The 16,569-nt window shown below is 37.8% G+C and overlaps 1 protein-coding gene across 1 annotated transcript; it reads right to left on the bottom strand.

Annotated features, from left to right (window-relative positions):
- Positions 1–5,389: 5,389 nt before the first annotated feature.
- Positions 5,390–11,077, bottom strand: LOC102809591 (uncharacterized). Its single transcript, XM_006814386.2, has one exon. The coding sequence runs from the start codon at positions 11,075–11,077 to the stop codon at positions 5,390–5,392; it is 5,688 nt and encodes a 1,895-aa protein (XP_006814449.2).
- Between the last annotated feature and the right edge of the window lie 5,492 nt (positions 11,078–16,569).

The raw sequence follows: 16,569 nt of genomic DNA, 5'->3' as shown, positions 1-16,569 counted from the left end.
AACCCTGTTTTGATCATGACTTCTGTGGTACAAATGCACTATTTGTCAGAACTAGCAGTTGCAATTTGCACATACAAAAAAAGTCAGGAAAGAAAACAGTGACATTCAACTGTCGCCTGACACAAAAACACTATAGGTTGTTGAAATGATATGGATGTAGAATTGTGTAACTCGAACAACTAAACTAATAGTAGTTTGACTGCATCGCTCAGAAACCACGATTGAATAAGTCTAGTGCATAACTCACAGACAGAAATACATTGGCACAGATTTATTTAAACAAAACAAACCTACGTCATTTGAAGTCAAATAAATTCAATTTTTCAAAGCTGTGTGTAATACTCAATATGTAGACTATTTAAAATATGATGAGCAAACATATGTATACTTATTTTTAAGTAATAGATAATGAACGAGCTATATTACCAAATGAGTTTATTATCTGAATTATAACATGTCGTGCTTGATTAAAAACAGAAATATTTGCAACATCTTTTGCAACTTAACGTGTGCGTGTTTGCGTTAGCATATTTCTTTCATTAGGTCAATTTCTGTCCGATCGACATTATATGGTTGGCTAACGTGGCGGACAAATCGTTGATTAATCTTGATTGAATACCACTGGCAAACATTTGCACCGTGTCAAAGGAAAAATCTAGCGATTGATTTTCGACGCCACTGCCTGGCATCACTGTCTCACTAGAAACTGTCTGTCCTACGCAATGTCTTCGATGTACGTTCGCAAAACAAAACTTAGAACATAAATTTAAAGCCATTACATTACTAATCATATCGACAATGTGTAATTATTTATCATGCAATAACCACGACAAAATACAAAAAAAATATTCGAGGTGAATGAACTGTTTTAATAGTCGTTCAGACCGATAAACTCGGTAGATATAAATCAGTATATCGTGCTTATTGCCAATCATTCTATGCTATTAGTTGTCCCAATTGCTGTTCACCTATAGTTCTTTATATATATATATGTCTGCTTTGTCATTATTGTATTTCATTTTTCAACTTGTTTGCAGGTGGCAGTTCTTTATGCCCGTTGATTTCAATCACTTCGTAGGGGTTCTGTGAAAGCGCACTATTCTAGCACATTGATATCAAAGATATAATTAAGAATGCTGTATACGTTTTTGGTATTGATTTTCTAAACTGATGTTTTCATATAAAATATTTACTGAACCACGCACAGCTATATATTGATGAAAAGCCTATTTCACACTGGATGTGAAATCGACAAGATAGTGTGTGTATATGGACGTATAGTCGCGTGATCTCTGTGTAAACACAGAAAGCCATTTTCGGTAAAAAAAATAATTGTACCGAATTTAGTAGAACATTTGCAACAGAACAGTTTTTTCAGACGACGCTCACCACCATTCTGCGTTGTTTGAGAATATATATATACATAATAGTTGGGGAAGAAATAATAATTTAGCTATCTTGAAAAAAACAATGCGATTTGGTTCATTTAAATATACTCACTACTGTATTGGAATTTATCAAATAATTATTCTCACCACTACCTGAAATGTTATTCCTAGTGTGAATAATTAATTGCTTGCTGTTTACTGATTACAACTAAAAGTACAGTCAACAGAAGCACACACTTATCGAAATCTATATAATTCTAAAACCCATTCAGTAAGACAAACACATTTCGAATCGCGAATTCCTATCGCTGCATTGACTTTATTATCGCACGGCAAGAATGTAACGGTAGTAGACTCTTAATTTTTAATATTTACACCCAGTCCGGGCTCGACTAATCCAATAATGGAAACGCATTGGTCGGTATAATTGTTATGCTTAATAACATAAGCTGAATACTGAATAGAACTGAGTATTATTAAATGTTGAATATTGTATAGAAATGTCATAAACCTCAATAAAAATTTAAACTCCGCCACCTTTTCATAACCAACCACCTGTGCTTGTTTTTAAAAACAACTCCATATTAATTTCTTGGAATACCGAGATGGATTTTGCACATGATATTGTGCTTCCAGCGGATGAATGTCGTACATATGCCACCAGAAACCCCCTGCATCGGGGTTTGATCACTACTATCACAAACTTTATACTGCTTTTTACTGCCCATCACGCCCAAGTCTATTAAACTGGTAGGCTTATCTTGTTTTCTGTCTTCCTAGCAAAGTGAGCTACACTACTTCCTAGACTTCTCTGGTTTTTCAGTTCAAGCAAAAGTATTGAGGTTATTTAAACCAGGGCCCTCCGAGATTGCACTATGGAATCACGGGATACTATTGTGATTGTTGTTTAAAGAACTAATCTGCATATCCTTTCTCATTCTGTTTTAATCCAAACAAAGAAAATAAACTGTTTAATCTTACTATCATCACCTGAAGAATCCGGTACTGCTGATAGTGAGCAGGATGTTCGTTGCTTAGCAGCGGCCAGCTTCCCGGTAAATTGCTTATAAACTGATCCAAGCATAGCATAGAGAGTTTGATTGGGAACATGTGTACCAAGTTTGAGGAAGCTTTCTATTTTTCCTCTATTCATTCATATCGCACTGAATACTCTGTACGTTGAATCGCGCTGGTGCAGGTAATTTTGACCTGCAAGCCCGATGGGTAATTGCAAAGCAATTCACGTGAAGAGCTCATATGTCGTATAATAACTGTTCAATATCTACTATCTTTTTCTGATTCTTTTTTTTTTATCATGAACCACCCCTTTGTCACAAAAATATTCACATATGGTAGCTCATTGACATACTGACATCGATTCTCAAAATTACACTCTTAGTACACATTCATCATTTGGTGGGTGGAATGCCGTGATTAAAAAGATGTACGAACTTGAACCATTCGAAGATAAGGCGAGGTAGGGAAGATATTGCTTTACTGAGCAAAATTATACCGGGGATTTTTGTAGTTGAAAATAAAATATTAAGTCTGCGTGGTTGTTGAAAGGCACATAGTATGGCCTTTAATTTCTGAAAATCGCGAAATTCCTTTGTTAATTCTGAGTGCTGGCCAGATTTATCCCCCCCAAATGAGTTTCATTGAAGCATGGAGGTAAAGATGGGAAGATAAATGATTAAAGTAAAGATTTGCCTGCTTGTAAATCTTGTCTGGGTTAGTGAAGACATACAGTTACTGAGATTATCGTGAAGCTTATTTGTGTATGTGTTTGGTAACTGACATGGCTGGGGGCTAATGCACATCGGGAGATGCCAAAATAATCAAATAGGCGACAATGTTTTGATGATCCTCGTTAGAAATTCTCGAGTGGCTTGTATCCCGTTGCAAGTTCCCGTTACCTACGCAGATCCTGGCTAGACTGAGATGCAATAAGGGCGGAATTGCATATCAGTAGCGGCGGCACAGGGGGGGGGGGGGGTTAGACGGGGGCGATCGCTCCCTGAAAAACATGTTGGGTGGTGGGCGTCGCTTCTTCAAAATCAAGCTGAAACCTGCAAAATTTGTCTCTCAAAATGCAGGAAATAGTGTTTCAGATTTCAAAGTTTTTAAGGGGGAGCATGCCCCCGGACCCCCTAGTAAGGTCGCGTCTTTGGCACAAGGTTGATGAGCTGATGTCGCCCCCTCATGCAAAATATCGTGTCGCCGCCTCTGCATATTACTTTTTTCGATCAAGCCTAGCCTGGTGATCGACATATCAAACGTCACGTGATCAAAATTCGCGAATATCATGACAATCAATCTTTTTTTTAAATTCACCTGCGCATGCGTCAGATGGCCATAGCGTGTCTACCCATGAGCCTTTGCGTTTTAGCGTGTGTTGTTATCCTCGCTTGAGACTCAATTCCCGCACGTGCGCAGGTGACGACCCTCCCGCTTTAAGGTAGAGATGCAGTTTACCTGACAGGTATTTTAATTAGTTAATTAGGAAACCAAGATGACCTCCCTTATCCACGAAACTATATATTTTCGGAAAGCTTATTGTATGAATTTAAACATTTTTTAAGTATTTTTTTTATGGACACTTTAGTTTGAAATATGCACAAAAATGTTTTTTTTTTGGTCAAAAGTGATTTAAAAAAATAGCTTCTAAACCATGCCTCTGTTTCCTGTCAAAATTGGTTCACGGGTACATATGTTTGTTATGAAGAAAGTGCCGTCTTGAAAACTGTCTACCAGTTGTCAATTTTGCTGGGCAGCAGCTCAAATTTCACTAATTCAAGTGTATGCATAAATTAACACCCAGGCTAGTTGTCTGTACGATTGTTGTAACACTGTTCAACCAAAAACAATGCCCCGACGGCGTTTTGAAGATAAACACATTATCAATCGTTTGTGAAAATTTTAAAATAAAAGGTCAAAGCGTCTAGGAGCTATTTTTTTTTAGTTCTGGGATGTGCACTAAAAAGAAGCTGAGATAATTGCTAATTTGCATAACAATTCACTCAGTAAGAAGTTTGCTAATGCTCATAATTAAAATGGCTGTAACAGTACCAAATTTAAATGTATTATCGTTTTGTAAAAAGTTAAATATAGTGCATAATATTTTTTTTATTCAAACAACAAAGAAAAACGAATACACAACAGAAAATTACAACATATAACAATAGAGTCCATAAACTATTACATAATTCAATAATACCTTAAAAATACATGTCAAGTGAATCTAACATTGTCCCACTTTTGTCTCAATTTGTGGCTGTGATTTGGCTCGAAGTATAGCCACTGTACTCTATAGGTCGGAACAATTCACGAAGTCGGAAAGTCTCATGTCAGGATTGACATTTATTGAACTTTGAAAAGGAAACATCAACAACGGCTTGAAACAACAACAAACGTAAAAATAATAATAACGATAACAATGGCACGAGGACCTCAAGTGTCACATGACACAAAACTCAAGTTGTGATAGATCGGTTTTAAACCAATCACTGATCGCGGTAATAACGTCATAGGTCAAATACAATGTATGATATAATAGGAATACGAATAATCTAAACTAAACATCAAAGCTATTGCTGAACAGAAATAATACAGCGAATTGAATATTAATTATAGAAAACATTTTGAAGTCTAACTAGACAATTCAAACTTAATCAACAAACACACCTATGATTTGCATCTCGCCCCGACATACTCCGGGCACAAACGAGTTGCTGGCAAACCTGTATCAAAACATAGTGGGTTTGCTTAACTGTAGAATCAATGTAAAATGCTCAAATATTCAATAAAGGGAACATTATAACATAGAATTATGATACAAATGAATATCTTGCCTAAATTGTGCAATATTCATTATTATGAGAAATACTGTTCTTACTTATTTCTAGTGTTCAGTAATAAATCACTGTTTTGAAAAGAGTTCTCTGGTGATATCGAAAAGTTTGTAAAAGAGTCTCTATGTGATAAAGAGTCAATGTAATTATTCACACAGAATTATCATTGTACTGCATGGTGATTCTTTGTTTGGCTAGTTGAGCTGCCTTTCTTCGTGATTGTCTGTGAATTTGCGTTGTGTTAGAATTGTCTACTTCATCATTGATTGGTTGTGAATCGATCAATGACGTCGCAGATATGTCCGTTGATATTTCTTGATCAGATTGCGTGTTGTCGGTTGATATCTCTAATGGATATAAACGTGAAATGTCTCGGTTGGTCATTCCACTTTTCGTCTTGATTTCTGCTGCGCGAACAATACCGTCCGAACCTGGTAATAACTTGGTAACACAGGCTAGGTTCCAGTGAAGGCGCTTCTTGATGTCATCATGTACTAAAACTATATCACCAACTTTGATTCTATTGGTTTTGACACCCTTGTGTTGGTTGATGTGCCGTTCGCGAAGAGCGGTGATATATTCATGCGACCAACGCCTCCAGAAGGCATCTTGAAGCATAGTGAGGTAACGATATCGGTGATTTGCAATGTGATGATTCATCAAGATATTGGGGTTTGTGACCGTTTCAGTAGCTTGTGGTAAACTGTGTATACTACGCCCGTTGATCAAATGTGAAGGTGTGAGCGGATTCAGATCGGCGATATCTGAAGAAACAAATGTCAGCGGTCGTTCATTTATTGAAGATTCAATTTCGGTCAGAATAGTCTCCAATTCGACATAGGTCACACAGGATCGCCCAAGAACTTTCTTAAGGCTTGTCTTGGTAATAGAAATCATTCGTTCGAAGAAACCTCCGCACCATGGACTGCGCTTTGGAGTAAATTTCCATGCTATGCGTTGATCTGATAAATAGCGTTGTACTGTAGAATTTTGAATGATTTCTTTGAGCTGGTGTGACGCTGATACAAACGTTGACGCATTGTCCGATATGATGAGATTAGGTGTCGAGCGACGTGATGTGAAACGTCGGAGGGCTAATAGAAACGATTCAGTCGTAAGATCTCTGACGAGTTCTAAGTGTATGGCGCGCGTGATAGTACATGTGAATAGACAGATGTAGACCTTAACAATAGCTTGATTGATTGGGTCTTTGACGAATAAGTGTCCGGTGTAGTCTATTCCAATAGAAGAAAAGGGTTCAGATCGTTTTACTCTGAAGGTAGGAAGTGGCGCTGGAATTGGCTTGGAGTATGGCGTACCGTCTACTTTCTTGCAAATGACGCATTGGCGTAGAACTGCTTTGACGTAGCGTCGCATTGAGATTATCCAGTACCGCTCGCGTAATTGAGACGTGACTGCGTTAGTACCGGCATGTTGAAGACTTAAATGAGTGTCCCGAATTATCATTGTGGTGAACGCATGTTTACCGGGGATCAATATCGGGTGTACAGTGTTGAAGGGTAAGTTGGTATTCTGCAGTCGACCTCCTGCACGTAATAATTGATCGCTGTCGACGAATAGCTTGAGTTGCTTGCAGAGAATTCCAAGTTTACCATCGTTCTTGGTTAGTCTTCGAATTTCATCAGCGTAGTACATATGTTGAATATTCTGAATCCAAACTAGCTCGGCGGTCTCTAGTTCGGTCGGTGAGGGCGCTGTTGTTTGTTGATTGTTGTCATCTGGAGAGGTCAATATGGCTGTCTTCTTTGTGCGTTCTCTCAACTTGTTAATGAAACGTAATACAAACGCTGTAACTCTAAGTAGATGTGATAAATTTTGATAATGTTCGATCTGGAATACATTGTCAATATTGTAGTTGACTTCTGTGGAAGTTTCTGTGACTGAGATTGATTGTTCGCGTATCGTAGGCGATATGAATGGAGGGCCTAGTTGTGCGTTTTCTAAATTTGGCATTGTTGTAACAACAGTGTGAAGTACTGTCTGTTCAGAGACTTCAGTGGGCGTTGAAGATGGGGCTTGCGTATATGTGGATACTGAAGTGTCCCCTGTCTTCACACGTTGATCAGAATTGGTTGTGTTTGGAGTATCAAATAACTCGCATCTGGGCCAGTGTTGTCGATTAGTTAACCAAAACGGTCCGTTCCACCACAATTTTGATTCTGATAGCTCAGCTGGTGTGATACCTCGGGTTACTAAGTCGGCTGGGTTCTCTGCTGTATTGACGTAGTGGAGTTCCTGTTGAAATGAGTTGATTTCTGTCACACGATTGCGAGTAAACACATTCTGTTTACCTCGTCCATGTAGCCAATGTAATGTTATCTGACTATCTGACCATAACACATATTTTGAGATTGAGTATTTCCGCTCAAGGGATTTACCAACAAATTGACTAAGTCGTGTTCCAATCAGGGCTCCCATTAACTCTAAGCGTGGTAGTGTTAGGGTTTGCTTGCTTATAGGAGCGACTCGTGCTTTTGCTATCACTAATGTAGATTCGGTGTCAGATACTAAATACACTGCGGCTCCGTAAGCCTTGTCTGATGCATCAGAAAATGTGTGAATTTCAACACTAGTCGGATTGTTGACAAAATATTTGCGCTGGATGTGATTGTTCGTCACTTTGTAGAGATCGTCGGCTGTGTTTTGCCATTGTTGTAATATTTCAGAGTCGATGGGTGTATCCCAGTTGTGATTGGTGATCCATAAATGTTGAATGATCAATTTTGCTTTGATATGAACAGGAGAAAACAAACCTAGTGGATCATATAGACTAGCGCTATATGCTACGACATCTCGCTTAGAAGTGAATTGTCCGAAGTTCAACGTTTTTAATGGTTTCACGCGCAGAAGGTCAGCTTTAGAATCCCAGCGGATCCCGAGAATTGATAAGTCAGACTTTGAGTTGGATCGACCATCAATATCAATAACTTGTCTCAGAAATGCATCATTAGTGTTCCAGGAACGTAAGTTAAACTTGCGTGTAGATAGGATATTGATTGATTGTTCATAGAACTGTAATGCTTCCATTGAAGATGCGCAACTAGAAACTACGTCATCGACGTAAATGTCCTGTTGTAGAACTTGGGCTGTCGATTTTGAAGAGTGTTCATTCGTTAAATGTTTGATGGCTGCATTCAATATGAAGGGTGAACATGTAGCGCCGAATAGAACTGACTTGAACTGGAAGGTTTCGAAAGGGCTATTAATATTGGTTGAGTCCGTTAACCATAGAAATTTAGTGTATTTCCGGTCGGCTTCATGTAGACTAATTTGTAAGAAAGCCTTTTCAATATCTGCGGTTAATGCTATGGGGTCTGCTCGAAATCTCAGTAGTATAGACGTTAATGAATTGAGAAGTGGGGGTCCTGTATCTAAACACTGATTGAGGCTGGGCTGGTCCTTACCAGTAGTTGCTGAACAGTCGTACACTATTCTAATTGGAGTAGACTCGCTGTCCTTCTTGACCGAGCGATGAGGTAAGTAGTGCCCGATATTTGTACTATCATCGGTGACTCTCTCAATAAAACCTCTATGCAACTGATCATTGATAATGTTGTCGTAAACTTTGACAAGTTTGTCTGGTAGTTTGGCGATCATTTTTCTGGTGCGAGTATTTGCTGCTTGATAGTTGGTATGTAAGGTAGGGTGATCCGGTTTCCAAGGTAATTTAGCTGTGTATCTTCCATCTTCGGTGGTGAGGCAATGGTCAATATATTGTGTGTATTGTTCATTTTGTGCTACTTTGAGTTCGCTTGACTTGATTGTATCGTAAACACCAACTGTCTCTAAATCCCAAAATGAGCTGACTAAACTATCGAGTTCAGTATCTGGGGCTTTGACACTGGATATATGAAAAGTCTGGATATTTCTTCCCCTCCGTCTAGTTGAAGGAATAGGCCCTGATAAGAGATAGCCGAAAGCGGAAGAAACTGCGACAGGACTGCAACCTCTAATGATGTGGGATCCAACATAGTCCCAATAATGGTCAGCACCAATCAATACATCCACAGTCATGTTAGTGTCGTGAGAAAGTGGGTGTGCTAATTTGAGGTTGCGTATATGTGATATATTGCGTAAATCGTGTGTGAGATTGTTATCTAAATTATCGGAAATTTCATTGACTATGAGCAAGTCGATTGCGCTCTTTATACCATCTATCTGTAGAAGACCGACAGTGGTACGAGGTATCGTTTTATACCCTGTTTTCGAATTGGAAAATGATTTCAGATTGAGAGTTTCCGAGTAATTGGGATTTGCATTTATCGAATTTGCAAACTTTGTTGTCACAAAACTCCTATCAGCCCCCTCATCAAAAAGGACTGTAGCGACCCTAGAAACACCATTGCCAAATGTGGTGATTCGTGCGGTTTTCAGCAAGACGCGCGGTGGTGGGTCGGTAATTGACCGCCTATTGAGAAATGGTCGCTTGGGAGAGTGATTTGATACATGCGCGAAATTTATGTGGGTATCGCTTGATTTATTTTGCTGGGTGTCTGTCGAAATAGTCGAGTGAATTGAAGTATGATGCTTGCCTTTGCACGTGCGACAAGTCCAACGGGAGCGACATTCTCGCAAAAGATGATGACCTAAACAATTAAAACAGAGCTTGTTATCATGTATAAATTTTAAACGATCTGTGCGTGTTGTTATGGTACGACAGTCTGTGGTATAATGTTTACCATTACAGTAAGTGCAATGTGGTGATCTGGGTGTATACTGCTGTGATTTAGCATTGTTTTGTGCAGTGTGTGTTCTGGCATTAGCAGTATATTTTGTTTTGTTAGAGACATGTGGATTGCATTGATAGTTACCATGGGTACCAGCTGCTTGTTTTGACTGAGGATACTGACTGTTGGTATTGAAAGCAGCAACAGACGATGGGTAGTGATCGCTATCAGCAGCGTCGTCTGATCCAATGTTGAGAGCTTTGATTTCATGTAGCATTGCTTTGCTGAGCGTCGCCAAAGTCCATGTATCATCCGTGTTGGATCGAGAAAGTTGGCGTTGAAATTGAACTGGCAGTTGCTTGAGTAAAAACGGTATCAATAGCTTTTCGTAGTGAGATTCATCCTGTCCAAGAGATTTGAGTGAGCGAATAGTTGTGTCCAGATTATCGTGAAATGTTCGCAAAGATGTGGCGTTATAATCGGGTGGTGCACGCGTCCATAATGACTCCATGTGCGCTTGAATAATAAGTTGTGTCTGTCCGTAACGCTTTTCTAGCAGTGCGTATGCCAGTTTGTAATTTTCGGCGGACATCTGATAGCCGTCTATGAGTTGCTTGGCGTCGTCGGCAACAAATGATCGCAAGTATGTAAACTTCTGTACATCGGTAATCTGCGTATTTGAATCAATTGTGGCCTTAAAATTGTCGTTGAATTCGTTCCATGTTAGTGGGTCTCCGCGGAAAATGGGTATCTCGAGGCGAGGCAGTTGAACAGTTTTGAGTTGAGGTGGGTGGCGTTGTACGCTGACTGGTCGTTGATTTGGGTCTAGAATTGAAGCAGGATTGTTTTGATTGATAAATAAAGTAATAAAAGCAACACGATTCAGTATATCTACCTCATAACTGTCAGTAGCGGCGAATTCTGGGTCGTCGATATCGATGAGACCCGTGACATATCCGTCGGCGGTGACTAGGGCTTCGACTCGCGTATCAACGGTTAACTTTCTTGCGGCGATTTCCCGATATGCGACGGTCTTGTCTTGAGCTGTCTCGTAGTTGGATACTAGTTGTTCAATGGGTTGTAGCACCGCTTGTAGCTTGACTCTTGCTCTATCTCTGTTCTTGATTAGCGTGGTGATTTTTGGTGCCATGTTGAAAACTGTGCTGGTTGAAACTTTCACTGTGTCGCGCGACTTTGAATTGCTCCGTTGAATCCTGGTCTCGGCACCAATATGTGGCTGTGATTTGGCTCGAAGTATAGCCACTGTACTCTATAGGTCGGAACAATTCACGAAGTCGGAAAGTCTCATGTCAGGATTGACATTTATTGAACTTTGAAAAGGAAACATCAACAACGGCTTGAAACAACAACAAACGTAAAAATAATAATAACGATAACAATGGCACGAGGACCTCAAGTGTCACATGACACAAAACTCAAGTTGTGATAGATCGGTTTTAAACCAATCACTGATCGCGGTAATAACGTCATAGGTCAAATACAATGTATGATATAATAGGAATACGAATAATCTAAACTAAACATCAAAGCTATTGCTGAACAGAAATAATACAGCGAATTGAATATTAATTATAGAAAACATTTTGAAGTCTAACTAGACAATTCAAACTTAATCAACAAACACACCTATGATTTGCATCTCGCCCCGACATAATTTGTTGTGGCCTTCCAGATTAGAAATGGTGATGTCAGTCTGGTGGTTACACTTAAATATTGGGATCATTGAACAAAATCGTGGTTTGATTTTTTTTGAAGTTTAGAGTGATAAATGTGAAGTTTACAGAGCAAAATCAAATTATCTATCAGTACCGAGTGTTTATCATTACCTAATAATATATCTTTTAATGTGAAATGGTGAATATCTATATAGTCAGTTTGGTCTTTAATCCACTTAACAAAAAGTGATCAAAAAACTATAATAAATAAATAAAAAATAATAAAATAAATGTTTTATTGTTTCCAGACTCGACTGGCAGAATGTGCACAGAGCCGTTTCTGTTTTTCCCATTTTAATTAAACTATAGTTTGTAGCTAACAACCTAGTGCATAATATGGAGATCCCGTCATTACTTTTTTTCACCATGTTTCTTTTTTATTATTTATGTACAGCCTTGCTAAATCTCGCTAAGCATTCAAAAGTGAGAATGTTTGCACCTGTTACCTATATTTTAAAATCGTCTTTTGAGTATGTTCCACTATTCAAAATTCTACAAACTTTTAACAGTCTATAGCCATGACTGTTTGGATAATAAAATGCTAAAAAAAGTCATTCCCAAGTGCCCACGAACCTGCATCTCTACCTTAAATGTTGTTGTGCCAGGCGACAGTTCTGGACATTGAGTGTCACTGTTGTCTCTCCTGACTTTTTTGTAAGTGCAGATGCTTGTGCTGACATACAGTGCATTTTGCCACAGAAGTCATATTCATGTTAAGGACGACATGACAGCGCCGTGTGACCATCTCTCTATCAAATGGCAATTTTAATGCGCTATCCTGGCGTCAACCAGGCTCGGTCGAACACGAGCACCTGCGGACCTTAACCAAGGTTCCCCCAAAGTCGCACTAGTTAGTTAATGAATCTCAGCCAGTGGAATTGGCCCTTTTATTGAGTCTGTGGCACACTCACCCAGGGTAGGGGTCGACCCTTTTGATGTTCAGCTTCAAGGTAGGATTTGAACTTGGGTCTACGATTATGAGTCTGATGCGACAACCACTATGCTACCAGTGACAGGTTCGACGATCAATCTTGATGCCATTGTCATCATTCACCCACATCACAGTAGAATATCTGTGAAAATGATGTTGTGTTTTATCAGCACAGAGATCTCGACAGTGGTGTTGTCTAGCTACAGATTGCCTTGAGAGCTATCTCTGAGATGATCATCGTTCATCCTGAACAAACCATAATGCTTTAGAAATACTAGACTAGCGATACAACATCGCCCATTAGTCAATTCACAGTCATTCTGTAATTGCCGAATATTCACCGATAAATTGTTGGTATCAACTAAGATACTCGAACGCCCTAAGGCAGTCAGCTTTGAAGATTATGAGAAGGAGGATCCTCTAGTCCATATCACATTCTAAATTCGTATCACTAAGTATCGGATTTTATGAAATAAATGTCAAATGTTGTAAATAATACTCAGTTGTATCATAGAGATTACATGAATTAACTCTGAAAACTTGTTATAAAAAGATGCTCAGTATCATCAGACTAGACTATGGGACGCGTCATTTATCCCGTTTTATTTGGCATGTTGTGCATGTGTAACCGTTTAAAAACCTCATCATCCCGCTAATGTGATTGCAGACCAATTCCACTCAAATGTAGTTTCTAGAATATTATGTAGAATGTCCATAATTCAGAAACCCTGTAAAAATGGAGTGATGTACTATACATAATAATTATTTTAAGGTGCCAAGTCCGAAAAAGTTAACCCTTGATTTTAACCCAAAATAAATTTATTTTAATAAATTTATTAAATAGCAATTATTTTCTATATAGCTTTTAACTTTCAATTATCGGGCTAAGTTTAGGACTTTTTATTGTGATATATACAGGGAGTTATTGTTATCTATGATTCTGAACTACTTTGTGGTATTTTTTGTAACGAAGGACTGTTCGCGATGATATCTGCAAAAACCGTACTGTTAGGTCGTTTTTACGAACAATATAATGACTGAGTTATTGAGAAATGGACAGCGGATATTGACATAGTTTATAGAGTACATATGAGCTATTCAAACGAACTGCTTTGCAATTTCCCATCGCGGCTTGCAGTGAGAAAAGCGATGCTATTCAACGAAGATACTAATCCACGACACCTGTGGTGCGCGTAGTGGTAATATATATGGTATACGTCAGACAAATATGATGCACTCTGGTATTATCTTTAATTGTAACATAATCACCAATACGTCACTTAAATCTGAACTTAGTCTGAAAAAGAGCTAAGAAGATCAGGAAAGTAAAAATAAATCAAGAGGAAAGCGCTTAGCAACGTGCAGGTAGAATATTCAATGTGGTATTAATGTTCGCAATACAACTCAATGTGGCGAAATAGATAGCATAGAAAAGTGTGCACACAATCTGAATTCCCCTGGTGTTACTCATCGTATCTATGTTACCACGATAAATGGTGCATTACGTTGACGATCTGCAAGTTATGAACGTTTTTTTTTTCAGTATAAAGAATTCAAGGGACCAGTCACCCCATGGAGCAACCTTGATATCAGCATCTGATTGTATTGTTGTCGCTCACTTCATATTAACGTTTTTGAAAACAAATTAATGAGTCTTACTGGATACTTGTAGGAATATCTTACCTACACACTTCATTATAACGTATCACATAAGTCGTAAAGACAGTTTATACAAAACCCGTGCAGTTTAGTCCATAGATACCGGTAGGGCTACATACTATGTAAACTTTGTTGTTCACTGTGAGGAACCGATATGAAATAATATGGATTTAATAACAAAACCCACTAAAATAATGTGAATATTGAAAACGTCTTTCTTGGCGCCAGGGTGCATGTAATTTGTTTACCCTAACACCGGGCAAATGTTTCTGCTACTGGAAAAATTATTATATACCTTAAACTGATATTTTTACTCTATTTGTAACATAAAATGTCACATAAAACGGTCAGATACATGAATATTGAAACTCGACATCACTGTTTCGTAAGGTACAAGTAGTACCTCACCCATCAGGAGCTTTATGTTTAATCATTCACTGCACCAAAGAGCATACATTATAAGCATACATTAATTGTGTACGCATCTGCATATTTATTTGGATGCGATCACAAAACAAATATTACATTAAATGAATTTAGCGATACAAAGCCAGATATTGTTTATCTCGTTCAGTATAGAATTTAAAAGTTTCTCAAACACAACATAAATGTTTTAGGATGATTACCAACATGAAATACTAGTAAATAAATTTATCTAAATTCTCTGTTAAATTGCACGAATAATAACGACAGTGTAAGAAGATTTTTTCAACATACAATGGCCTATTCTCTGTAAAGGTAATTTGTTTGATACTACAAATTAAATTAAATATCGCACTGATGACAAGTGTACATGTATTCATTTTGGCAAACCAGATGTTTATTGTAATGTTCAAAAGATAATGCCCAGATACGGTTTTTACACGTATCAAATTGGCCATCACATATCCCATTATGCCCATACCCCGATATTTTAAATGGCCTGCCGCTTAAATGTAACAGTTTGTGATACTACCAATAAATTGATATACATTAAATCATTTATTTCGTTGTAATGATATTTGAATGGGCTATGTCTAAAAACGCTTCCTTCTACTCATACATCTCATGTCTCGTCATGTAAAAGTGCGCACACAATATTAAAACTTCAATTGTACGGGGTTATAAGATGACCTATAGCCCCGAAATGAGTGCAACGAACTCAAATTTATAGATTTCATCTCAATAAAATGTAATAAAATGTCCAACATATCATGTTTGAAATTACAATCATAAATATTACAGTAAAACCAGATTTCAGATTATGAGTCTAGATCAGGAATTAATAATTAGAAAACAACTGAGTAATCGAATATATCAAAATATTCAAAATGTTTACGCAGACAAAGAAACTAAATGTGCGCGGAAAATAAATATTCAATTAAGAATTAGCTATTTGTATAAGGAAAAAAAACAATTTAATAATCTGTATAGATCAACCGTTTAGATTCCGAAGTGCTACAATGAGTGATACTCGTTTTGATTCATACGTTCGACTATTTTCACATCCGTTTATTTTAATCACATCATATGTTTCTGAGGTAGCTATATTATATTCCAACTAGCGGTTTATTATTATATTTATTACTTCAATGATCTCATCACGAAAAGTGACGTCGGCGTAAGTTGTGCAAGGTAATAGAAAAGGGAAAATATAATTTTGCGTCCACGCCAGTGGATCTAATATTAGACGTACATATTGCGAGTAATACATATAATGGCGCTGACTCGTAGATAAACAATCTTTCTGTTGACCATATATTTCTGTATTTTGTGTATTTTCTTTTCAATCGGGCACTAATATTTCTTGGCCATGACAAATTTCATATTAATATATAAATATATACATATAAACTTGTTGTATTATGCAGCTCAATATTGAAAAAAACAAACAATCTGCACATGTAACGTACGTAACATAACATTTGTTTTAAGACAGTGTAAGCATTTCGTAACCGGTGCTAATACCCCTTTCTAAGGGGGTTAGAAGCTGCCATATTTAAGCTCCCTTACGCTTACGTAACGTGTTCACATCTGTTTTTCCTTACGCCGGCCACGGCGTAAATTTCACCGGAGTGAGTGAAGTAATACAGAAAATAGAAAATAGAAATAAGCAATATGTCAATATTTAAATCAACAAATCTGAATGCTTCATTGTAGTTTTTATATACATTAACTGTTTCTGGACCCGACACGTGTCTTTAGTTCGATAACAAAAATATAAAATCAACCGAAACATTTTATGGCTACTTCCACATTAAGTGGGTAAGGGTGTGAAGCCCACATCTCGAAAACCATACTCACTTATAAACCATTTTTTTATATTTATATACCCAC

The sequence above is a fragment of the Saccoglossus kowalevskii genome, chromosome 6 (genome assembly GCF_978046115.1).
Source record: "Saccoglossus kowalevskii chromosome 6, keSacKowa6.1, whole genome shotgun sequence".
In the NCBI taxonomy this organism is placed as follows: domain Eukaryota; kingdom Metazoa; phylum Hemichordata; class Enteropneusta; family Harrimaniidae; genus Saccoglossus; species Saccoglossus kowalevskii.
Note: the sequence above shows the minus strand (reverse complement) of the source record. Positions and strands in the feature narration are given on the sequence as shown.

Excerpts from the sequence above, each read along its gene's own strand:
- LOC102809591 (XM_006814386.2), bottom strand. The coding sequence starts at position 11,077 with ATGGCACCAAAAATCACCACGCTAATCAAGAACAGAGATAGAGCAAGA.